The 11,861-nt window shown below is 48.2% G+C and overlaps 1 protein-coding gene across 1 annotated transcript in view; it reads left to right on the top strand.

The window, feature by feature from the left end:
* The first annotated feature begins 6,755 nt into the window (after nt 1-6,755).
* LOC119300707 (lysine-specific demethylase JMJ705-like) overlaps nt 6,756-11,861 on the top strand; it is a 17,401-nt gene continuing 12,295 nt past the window's right edge. The window contains exon 1 of the mRNA XM_037577610.1: nt 6,756-7,814. Within this exon, the coding sequence (XP_037433507.1) occupies nt 6,971-7,814 (844 nt within the window). The 5' untranslated portion in view covers nt 6,756-6,970. The remainder of the gene's footprint in view (nt 7,815-11,861) is intronic.

The following is an 11,861-nucleotide window of genomic DNA, read 5'->3' as shown; positions in this document are numbered from 1 at the left end:
GCGGTACGCTCCACCAGTCGGGACTTGGTCAATTATGAAGGGACCTTCCCACTTGGGCTTGAGTTTGTCCTTTTTCTTATCCGGTAGTCATAGAACTAATTCGCCAACGTTGTAATTTTTGGCCCGTACTTCTCTGCTTTGGTATCTTCGAGCCTGCTGTTGATAGAATGTGGAATGGGCTTTTGCCACGTCATGCTCCTCCTCCAATGTGTCTAAGCTGTCCTGCCGATCGAGCTCGACTTCTCGTACATGCGCACTCAAGGTGAGTCATGAATTATGTCGCAGGGCAAAACTGCCTCTGCGCCGTACACCATAAAGAATGGTGTGTATCTGGTGGTGCGATTCGGCGTGGTCCACAGCCCCCAGAGTACGGAGTCGAGCTCCTCTACCCAGTGCGTGTTAGATTCCTTGAGGGGTCGCACTAATCTGGGTTTGATGCCGCTCATGATAAGACCATTTGCACGTTCGACCTGGCCGTTAGTTTGTGGGTGATAGACGGAAGCATAATTGAGCTTGATGCCCATGTTTTTGCACTAGAGTTTTACCTCGTCGGCCGTGAAGTTCGTGCCGTTGTCAGTGATGATGCTGTGAGGGAAGTCGTGACGGTGTACAACCTCGGATATAAAGTCTATCACCGGTCCGGATTCGGCCGTCTTAACAGGCTTGGCTTCTATCCATTTGGTGAACTTATTCACCATGACCAATAAGTATTTTTGCTTGTGGGTTCCGCCTTTAAGGGGTCCAACCATGTCAAGCCCCCAGACCGCGAAGGGCCAAGTAATGGGGATAGTTTGGAAGGCGGTGGGTGGCATATGGCTTTGGTTTGCAAAGAGCTGGCAACCGGTGCATCGTTGGACTAAGTCCTGAGCGTCTGCCCGGGCCGTCGGCCAATAGAAGCCTGTACGGAAGGCCTTACTTACAAGGGACCGGGCTGCAGCGTGATGACCGCCGAGTCCGGCATGAATTTCAGCCAGGAGGTTCCGCCCTTCCTCTTCGAAGATGCGCCTTTGAAGGACTCCGGTAGTGCTTTTCTTATAAAGCTCTCCCTCATGGACTCTATAGGCTTTGGATCGCCGCACTATGCAGCGTGCCTCATTTTGGTCCTCGGGGAGTTCCTGCCTAGTAAGGTAGGCGAGGAATGGTTCTGTCCACGGGGCGATGACGACCATTATTACGTGGGCTGAAGGTGTTATTTCATTGGCAGAGCCTCCGATTGTGTCAGAGTGTTCGGTGTCGGGCAGTGCGGTTGGGTCCGGGCTGTTATTGTTCGGCTCCCTTCCCATACTACGAATGGCTTGAACAGCCTTTCCAAGAAGATGTTGGGGGGACTACATCGCGTTTTGCACCGATGCGTGCCAGGACATCCGCCGCCTGATTATTTTCCCGGGCTATATGGTGAAATTCAAGCCCCTCGAACCGAGCTGACATTTTTAGGACGACGTTGCGGTAAGCTGCCATTTTTGGATCCTTGGCATCGAAGTCTCCATTGATTTGGGATATTGCGAGGTTCGAGTCCCCGCGTACCTCTAGGCGTTGGATGCCCATGGATACTGCCATCCGGAGACCATGTAAAAGGGCCTCATATTCGGCTGCATTGTTGGAGTCCGTGTACATAATCTGTAGTACGTATTGAACTGTGTCTCCTGTGGGGGACGTCAAAACGACGCCAGCCCCCAGTCCGGCCAACATCTTGGAGCCGTCGAAATGCATGATCCAATTTGAATATGTGCCGTACTCTTTAGGGAGTTCGGCCTCCGTCCATTCTGCGACGAAGTCGGCCAAGACTTGCGACTTGATGGCTCGCCGTGGCTTATAAGTTATGTCGAACGGGAGGAGCTCAATGGCCCATTTTGCAATCCGGCCCGTTGCGTCACGATTGTTTATAATATCGTTAAGTGGTACTTCCGAGGCTACTGTTATTGAACACTCTTGAAAGTAGTGTCGTAGCTTCCGGGATGCCATGAATACCGCGTACGCAATCTTTTTATAATACGGGTACCATGATTTGCAGGGAGTGAGGACAGTGGACACATAATAGACCGGCTTTTGAAGGGGGAATTTGTGTCCGTCCGCTTCTCGTTCGACGACGAGCACTGCGCTTACAACCTGCCAGGACTGGGTTTGTTGCCAGTATGGCTTTTATTTCGTCGAGTACGGCCTGGCTGCATCCGTCCATTTGAAGTGTTCGGTGCGTCGAAGGAGGCGGTAAAGGGGTAGGGCCTTTTCTCCCAAGCGGGAGATAAAGCGGCTTACAACCGCCACGCATCTGGTTAACCTTTGTATTTGTTTGAGGTCCTTTGGGATATCCAGTTGCGACAGAGCTCGGATCTTGGCTGGATTTGCTTCAATTCCTCTATCGGATACAATGAAGCCCAAGAGCTTTCCGGCTGGAACGCCGGAAACGCATTTTTCCGGGTTGAGCTTGATGTCGTATGTTCGGAGGTTATCAAATGTGAGCCTCAAGTCGTCTACTAGAGATTCAACATGTCTTGTTTTGACGACCACATCATCTACATATGCCTCTACTATTTTGCCGATCTGGCTTGCCAGACATGTCTGAATCATGCGCTGATATGTTGCGCCGGCGTTTTTGAGCCCGAAGGGCATCGTGTTGAAGCAGAATGGGTCGTATGGTGTGATAAATGCCGTTGCGGCTTGATCTGGCTCTGCCATCTTGATTTGATGGTAGTCAGAATATGCGTCAAGGAAACACAACGAATCGTGTCCTGCGGTAGCGTCGATAATTTGATCGATGCGGGGGAGGGGGAAGGGATCCTTTGGGCAAGCCTTGTTAAGGTCTTTAAAATCAACACACATGCGCCAGGATTTGTCCTTCTTTGGTACCATCACCAGGTTTGCTAGCCAGTCCGGATGTCTTATATCTCTGATGAATCCGGCCTCCAATAGCTTTGCTAGCTCCTCTCCCATGGCCTGTCTCTTAGGTTCGAAAAAATGCCAAAGAGCCTGTTTGACAGGTTTGAATCCTGTTTGGATATTTAAGCTGTGCTCGGCTAGCCTGCGTGGGATTCCTGACATGTCTGAAGGGTGCCAGGCGAAAATGTCCCAGTTCTCTCGTAGAAACTCTCGCAGTGCGGCGTCTACATCAGGGTTTAACTGTGCCCCGATGGAAGCTGTTTTATTGGGGTCCGTTGGATGGACTTGGAATTTGACTATTTCGTCCGCCGGTTTAAAGGAGGTGGACTTGGATCTTTTGTCGAGTACCACATCGTCCCTATTCACCGTAGAGCGGAGCGCAGTCAGTTCCTCAACCGCTAGGGCTTCGGATAGTGCCTCGAGGGCCAGTGCGGCTGTCTTGTTTTCGGCGCGGAGTGCTGTGTCCGGATCACTAGCGAGAGTGATGATCCCGTTAGGCCCGGGCATCTTGAGCTTCATGTACCCGTAAACGGGTATTCCTTGGAAGATTGTAAACGCTTCCCGCCCTAGCAGAGCGTGATAACCGCTGCTGAACGGAGCCACATGGAACGTGATCTCTTCGGACCTGTAATTATCCAGCGTGCCGAACACCACATCTAGTGTGATTTTTCCTGTACATCGCGCTTCCCGACTGGAGATTATTCCTCTAAAGGTTGTGCTGCTTCGCTCAATGCGGTTCCAGTCTATTTCCATTTTTGAAGGGTTTCCTCGTAAATGAGGTTCAATCCGCTGCCGCCGTCCATGAGTACCTTGGTAAGGCGAAAGCCGTCCACTATTGGACTGAGGACCAATGCGGCTGGTGCTCGAGCTGTTCGGAATTTAGGTTCATCACTGGCGTTAAAGGTAATAGCCGTGTCACTCCATGGGCTTATTGTTGCTACTTGGTGGACTTCGGCAAGGCTGCGGAGTGTCCTTTTTCTCATATTATTTGATGCGAAAGTCTCGAAGACTGTTAATACCGTATTGGTGTCTCTGGGGTGGCTTTTTGTGGCCTCCGGAATTAGGAGATTTTCGCCAATTTTGGCCACCTGCCGGAGTATCCAACATGCTTTAAGGCTGTGAGTTGGTGTGGCGTCCTCTGTACTGTGAATTTTACAGAGTCCATTAAGCCATCCTTCCAATATGGTTCCATGCCCTATAGAGGGCTTTTGCTTTTTGGTGTTTGACCCGGGTGTCTGGTGATGATACACCCTTTTATTTCGGACTGGGTTTGTAATCAGGGCCGGATTGTCCCAAAATTTTATTTTGGTTTTCCAGGCGCTTTCCATCGCATAGTACTTTCGTACAATGGACGCCAAGTCAGCAAAGCGTGTAATACCACGGCGACATATGGTGTTGAGTATTCCCTTGTCCGTGCAATTATTGCAGAAGATTGAGATTGCGTCTTCCTCGCGGCAGTCACTTAGCCTGTTCTTAACCAGGAGGAATCTGCCCAGTAATGATGTACTGTTTCGTCGGGCTCTTGCCTAATTTTGGACAGATCGCTTATGTTGGGGTGGATGGGTGGAGTTAAATCTGAAGCCTCACCCCGTCTGAGGCTCAGAGGCCGAGGAATTTCCGAACTCGAAAATTTGGATCCCTGGGTGTTGCCCAATGAATCCAGCCCGTCGCCTGACTTTAAGTTCAGGTCTTGAGTGATATCCTCCCCTCCGCGGGTATCCGGCTTGGATGGATCGGGAATCCGGACGTAGCGAGTCCTTAAGATAGACGAAGGGTCGCCGCACTGCCCCTCTACCACGGCAGCGTGATGGGTGACTTGGGGAGAGTTAATCTCTCTCAGATCGGGTTTAGGCCCAATCTGGTCGTAATCCGTAGCGACTCCCAGGGCGGCGAAGCGATCCAAGAGCTCGTTTATGGAGGAGAGCTCCATTGGATCTAACTGCTCGGCGAGTTCCGAGCTGACATGAAGATTGTTTTCGATGGCTCGAGAGGTCATCGTCGGCGCAAAAGCCGAACATGCGGTCATAAGAAAACCACCTAGCCGGAGGGTTTGGCCGACAGCCAAAGCTCCCTTAGCAACGGTGCCGTCTTTAAAGACGGGGCGAGGCATCCTTCCTGATGGCGACGACACAGAGGAACTCTCAATGAAAGCACCAATGTCGGTATCAAAACCGGCGGATCTCGGGTAGGGGGTCCCGAACTGTGCGTCTAGGTCGGATGGTAACAGGAGAGAAGGGACACGAAGTTTTACCCAGGTTCGGGCCCTCTCGATGGAGGTAAAACCCTACGTCCTGCTTGATTAATATTGATGATGGTAGTACAAGAGTAGATCTACCACGAGATCGAAGAGGCTAAACCCTAGAAGCTAGCCTATGGTATGATTGTTGATGTGTATGTCGTCCTACGGACTAAAACCCTCCGGTTTATATAGACATCGGGTAGGGTTAGGGTTACATAGAGTCGGTTACAATGGTAGGAGATCTACATATCCGTATCGCCAAGCTTGCCTTCCACGCCAAGGAAAGTCCCTTCCGGACACGGGACGAAGTCTTCAATCTTGTATCTTCATAGTCCAGGAGTCCGGCTGAAGGTATAGTCCGGCCATCCGGACACCCCCTAATCCAGGACTCCCTCATGCCCCAAGCTTGATGATCAGAGCTAGGTGGTAACAGGGGAAGTAGGGACACGATGTTTTACCTAGGTTCGGGCCCTCTTGATGAGGTAAAACCCTACGTCCTGCTTTTTATTATTGATAATGATGGAGTACAGAGTAGAGATTGATCTACCTTGTGATAGTATAAGTATTGTCTAAGCTATAAACCTTGCAAAGGTGAATGCATGTGTCCTCTAAGCTGTAAACCATGTGGCTTATATAGACGACCGGGGTACCTAGGGTTTACAAATGGGTGGTTACAATCTCTAGAGATAAGTACGCCTGTTGAAGCACGCTTAAAGTGAACGTCAAGTCTTCAGGAGATCTTCATCTTGATTGCGCCGAAGGCCAGGGTTGATATGGCCACGTCAACAATCTTGAGTGAGTCCTTGACCCAGCCCATTACTGGCGAGCCGACCTGACAAGCACCCCCTAATTCAGGACACCAACACTTGGATCCTTCAAGTCTTGAGTTTTCGTGGCAGTTTTGGCTCGACGGCTCGTTGGTTGAGCAAAGGAGATGCGGTAGAATGGGAAGGGAGGACTTCTTGGTTGGCAAGAGTTGAAAAGGAGGAAGGTCAATATTTTTTTTGAGAATGCTGGTTAGGATCTTTCAGCAACGAAGGTGTCCATTAGCGAACAAATTAGTTAGCTGGGTTTGACCAGCCATCGTGAACTAGTAGTTCGCCAGGATTCGTACTCATGTGAACGATCGCTGGATATTCGCGTCCTAAATAAAATTAACGTATAAAATTTGTACTACTCCACCTCTTTATAAAATCTATCTTTCTTCTCATTCCAAATCTCAATCGCAGTCTTCCCACCAACTGCATTCTTCAAATCTTGGTGTTTTATCTTTATTGGTATCGTGTTCAATCCCTTCAATACCCACCACTTCATTTCTAGATCTCTACTGCCCGGATTCATAAAGCGTCACTCTATATGGCGATACTATTGATGTCAACCTTATCAGCGTCACAAAAGCTCTAACAACCTCCAACCAAGACTACTTTGTCTTCATCTTCATCGTCGGTGCGTCAAACTGTAAACTTAAAAACAATAGACTAATTTGTATTTAGTTCCGAGCTTATATATTTTATTGCTGACAAACAAATCCTGCTTGCCTTTTCGCACCGATTATTTGCCCTTTTTGTTGAATGATGACTTGCAAATAGGAGATCACAAATTTCATTTCCAGCCTAGAGGGAAATCCCCACCCCTCGCCCCCTGCCTTCACATCTCTCTCTCTCTCCTCCAACCCTTGTCTCTGACTCTCTCTCTCTCCTCCAACCCTTGTCTCTGACTGACTCTCTCACTAACCCAAAGCAGCAGAAGCAGCAGCAAGCACCAAGCGAGCAGCGAAGCCGATTCCCCAAATCGCCTCCCACATGCAATTCCTCGCCTGAAGAAACCCTACCTTACTCCGCCGCCGCTGTCGCCGCCATGTCGCTGCCACCGGTGGACCCGCCGGAGTGGCTGCGCACACTACCCGTGGCGCCGGAGTACCGCCCCACCCTCGCCGAGTTCGCTGACCCCATCGCCTACATCCTCAAGATCGAGCCAGAGGCCTCTCGCTACGGCATCTGCAAGATCGTCCCCCCGCTCCCCTCGCCGCCCCGCGAGGCCACCGTTCAGCTCCTCAAGGCCTCGTTCGCCTCCAATGCGGCCGCTTCCGCTTCCGGCGACGCTGGCCCCACCTTCCCGACGCGGCTCCAGCAGGTGGGCCTCTCCACAAAGAACCGTCGCGGCGCGAACCGTCGCGTCTGGGAGAGCGGCGAGCGCTACACCCTGGAGGCCTTCCGTACCAAGGCCCGCGACTTCGAACTCCCGAGGCACGCGATACCCCCGAAGCACGCGACGCCCCTCCAGCTGGAGGCGCTCTTCTGGGGTGCTTGCGCTGCGAGGCCATTCAGTGTCGAGTACGGCAATGACATGCCGGGGTCCGGCTTCGTCAAACGGGAGGTGCCAGACCTGGACACTGACAGTCCGGTAGCAGCGCCCAGGGACGTCGGCGAGACGGAGTGGAACATGAGGGTGGCTCCGCGCGCTCGGGGCTCGCTGCTGCGAGGGATGAGCCGGGACGTCGCTGGCGTCACGACGCCGATGCTATATGTGGCGATGCTCTACAGCTGGTTCGCGTGGCACGTGGAGGACCACGAGCTGCATAGCCTCAACTACCTCCACTTCGGCAAGCCCAAGACTTGGTACGGCGTGCCCCGAGATGCCATGCTTGCCTTCGAGGATGCCGTCCGTGTCCATGGGTACGCAGACGACCTCAATGCCATCAGTGAGTCCTCTGTTCCACTATGCTTTTATTGTACTTCTGTTTCTTCCTTAGAAGCGCTTGAATTCTATTTGACTTGCTTGATAAGTCGTAAGTGTTTCATTTTTGACTTGTAGAGTCAAAACCTTGTTTTGAATTGTCAAATTCTGCTGCCAATTGGGGAGATAACTGACATTCGGTAGTGTCAGGCTGTCAGCAACTTCAGATGAGCAATGTGCAATTGCAACAACGTGTAAATTAACCAGGAACCAGTGCCCTTCAATATGCAATTTATGGCTCTGAAAAAAGAAACATACTAGCGAATATGCGATCTGGAAACTGAACTAAGCAAGTAGATACAATAGATACTTTAATTTCAAATTGAACCATTGCAACCTCAATGATCATAGGAGGTTGCACTGCGACACCCTGGTAGGCCGGGGAGGGTCATGGCAGTGCACAAGCTGTGATTTGTGGGTAGGGACCGAGAGACAGGTGAGAGATTTAAGAAGGGTAAGCTGAACTTGAGAAGGGAGCCTATGCATGCTCGATTTGTTTGGTAAACTGATTTTTACTTTAGTATGGCATGTGATGTGGGGGCAGCACTACACAGCTTGGTGATCAACTCTGTTGGGAATATTGAATAATAAACACATAACACGGTGTTTACCTCCGTCCCTATCTCTCCCTCCTTGGCGCAACTGCGCCAAAGCCCAAACATCCTTGCCCTCACCCTCCACCTCTCATAACTCCCCTCAGAAACTCAGCATGTGACAGACCTATATGAAATGGAAGTGCACACTGCATGCACAAGGATATGTCTATCAATCAAAACCATCCTTCGTAGTAATGAAATTCAGTCTGGCTCCAAAACCTGTTTCAGACTTTCAAGGTATCTTAAGCATCATAAAATTGGGGCTGCTAGATTGCAGAACATGTAGGATTGGGGCAATAACATACATGTTATGAGCAGCAAGACATCAATGATAGCGGTTGAACAAATGACACTGTGTGAGGATGACATAGATCACCGATTTTGTTCTGTGGGTATCTGGCCGACTGATTATTTGTGTAGTACCCTCAGAAATCATGATGCTACACTGCTTCCTGCGCTGCTGGCAAATTCAGACATAGGTATGTATTTACGAAGACAAGAAGATTTAGGGAACATAACCAATGCTTCTAGGACTTGGATTCAAAAGAAACAGAAATACACAAACTACACGTAAGTCATCCGCACGTCCATCCAGATTCCTAGAATAAATCTTGTTTGGGTCATCCGTGTTTAGTACTCCCTCTGTCCATAATATAGTGCACATTTGTTTTTATGAAAGTCAATCTTAACAAACTTTGATGAAGTTTATATACAAAATTATCTGTATCTACAATATCAAATACATACCTTATGAAAATATATTTCATGATGAATCTAATGGTATTGATTTTATATTCAAGATGTTGATAAATTTTCTATAAACTTGGTCAAAATTTACAAAGTTTGAGTTAAAATAAAAAAAATCTAATACACACTATATTTTTGGACCGATGGAGTATAAAATTAAGATATCAAGATGTGCTGTTTTTTTGGGTATACTTCATTGCAAGGAGCAACATTTCAGGATGGCTTTGTAAAGGCCTGGCTTTTATTCTAGGGGTTCTCCTAGCAAGATGGTTGCAGCTAAATTATGTTGTGATCATGTCATATCGGATTTTCTCCACATTTTAAAGACTTGAAGTTATCAAGTCACCTCATTTGCATGGCTCCAAAAGTCCAACAATATTTTCTAATAAGCTAATCTCTCAGAATTCATAAATTGTAAACTATAACCAAAATATATTTGAATTGACTACCAATCACTTGATCACTATGTTGGATTGGTCCATGACCACTTTGTCTTGCCCCAAGCCCACCCACAATGATTAGATACACCAACCAAGGCCGCTCTTGCATATCATTCGCCGGTGTTTCTTGATGATCTATGTGATTCCTTGCTGGTTGCAAGTTCTTGTGAAATTCTTTTGTTTCGTTTATTTGCATGAATTATGTATACGAGTCCCAAGAAACCTCAAATGACCTTAATGCAACACCCCTGCTAAGGTTGTGTACAATAGCTTAGACAAGGTCCGCGTCTGTCTTTAGTGCCTCGCCATGCCACATATAGATCATACTGTAGACACCTCCTACAATAGACTATAATTAGTTGTACGTATAAGACCTCAAATAACGAGAAAATAAAAAACTATCGATGTAGAAATAATTAATTCTATCTGGGATCCCACCTAGTCCTACATGGCAAGTCAACAAAAATCCAAGCCGGTCAACAGCAGACCAAGAACATGGCAATGGTCAACAAGTCAATGGAGAAGAGGAAATAAAAAGACAAAATCAAAGGGAGAAGCAAAAAAGAAGAGGCCCAAGCCTAGAACATGCCCATATAGCCAATGCTCATCATGGTTGAGGGATGAGTGTTGGCACCCTCCACCTTTGACTAGTCCACGATGGACTGGCGGACCAAGTTTTACAATATACCCTTCCCAGCTACCACCACCATGGTAGCTTTGGTCACTTGTCAAGGATCCCTAACCTATGTAAGGCCCCATGGGCCCGTACTCATTCACTCTCACTTGAATGAAATCAAGGGGAGGACACTAGGGCAACTAAGGCAAGAATGGGAGCTCTAGGGTTTGAGTCCAAGGAGTCGCGTACGAGTTGGATCGACATTGAGGAAAAGAAGTTTGGAGAGGGTGCCGAGGAGTCACGCATGACTTCGACCTGCGACCAAACCTCCCTCAATGCTTTCCAAATATAGGACTAGGTCGCCCTTGTTGAGGTGAGGAAACCTCTTCAAAAAACATTGAGGTGTCAAATTTGTTGGTGTACGACTAACTTACTATAAGACCGTCGTAGACACCTCTCTAATCTTTGTTTCGGCCGTGTTGCTAATGTTACCCCCATTCACCCGTTGTTTTAACTACTATAACATTGGCGTCGATCGTGGGGAATTCTCTCCATTGTGTAAAGTCGTGAATCGATGAAGCTAGATGGCCCCGCCTAAACAAGTTCCTTAGCCAAGCAAGAAACAGCAAAGTGCAATAAGACGAAAAGGCAAAACGCTCCTCGCGCCGGGATGCCGCTTGTCCTAGCTTGGTGTCGCGCGTAGCTCATCCTTGCCAGCGCGCAGCCGCGTAGATTGTTGATGGTCCAGTTACTAGGATGCCAAGCAGTTCTAGAATCCTCAAGTGCAAGGGATTGCAACTAGTCAAATTTAACAAATGAATACAATACAAGGGTCTTACGTCCAAGATACAACTTGCAACGGAAGTGAAATATACCTTACGTAGTTAAAGTTTAACAAATGCCTCAAGAAGGCTAAAAAAAGCAAAAGGACATCCATATCCCTGCCCAGGCCAAGTCTGGTGATAACCATAGTTAACGCTTCACCAAAAGATTACGTGCTCCAAATGCTATTATCTGATTTGCAGCATCTGGATAAAAAAGAATAATAAAATAAGGTGACCAAATTGTACTTGCAAGACTTGCGTCAAGATGTATCTACGTATGCAACATTTTGTATATGTGGTTTGAGCGGCGGCAATCACTAAGCATCTATAGAAGACACGCTACAACTTGCGTCTACCAGAGACAAGGTAGAAAGAGTATACGAGGTAAGATAGCATTAAAGATCAACTACTCTATTCACCTACCTAACCGCAAACATCCTTGCATTCCTCTTCGCATCATCCACAAAGAAGAATCTCCAACGCACTCACACGGTTGGCAAGTTTAATTAATTATTAATTGAAGCTGTTTTATGATCAAGTTAACAACCTCCAAGCTGTCCATAGCCGTGGACACGACTATTCGAATAGATTTAACCATGCAGGGGTGCACCAAGTTACCCATACACATACGATCCTATCTTAGATGACACAGTGCACGGTGTATGCTGGCAGAGGTGATCGACTCAACACTTACCTTACGTTGCAAACAAGTCCAGGGAGCTACTTGAGTTTTACCTGAATCGAGAGTCCAATCGAAGTCTGAGTCAAACCCAACCGTTGCGTGACATG

This window comes from Triticum dicoccoides, chromosome 5A (assembly GCF_002162155.2).
Source record: "Triticum dicoccoides isolate Atlit2015 ecotype Zavitan chromosome 5A, WEW_v2.0, whole genome shotgun sequence".
Classification (NCBI taxonomy): domain Eukaryota; kingdom Viridiplantae; phylum Streptophyta; class Magnoliopsida; order Poales; family Poaceae; genus Triticum; species Triticum dicoccoides.
Note: the sequence above shows the minus strand (reverse complement) of the source record. Positions and strands in the feature narration are given on the sequence as shown.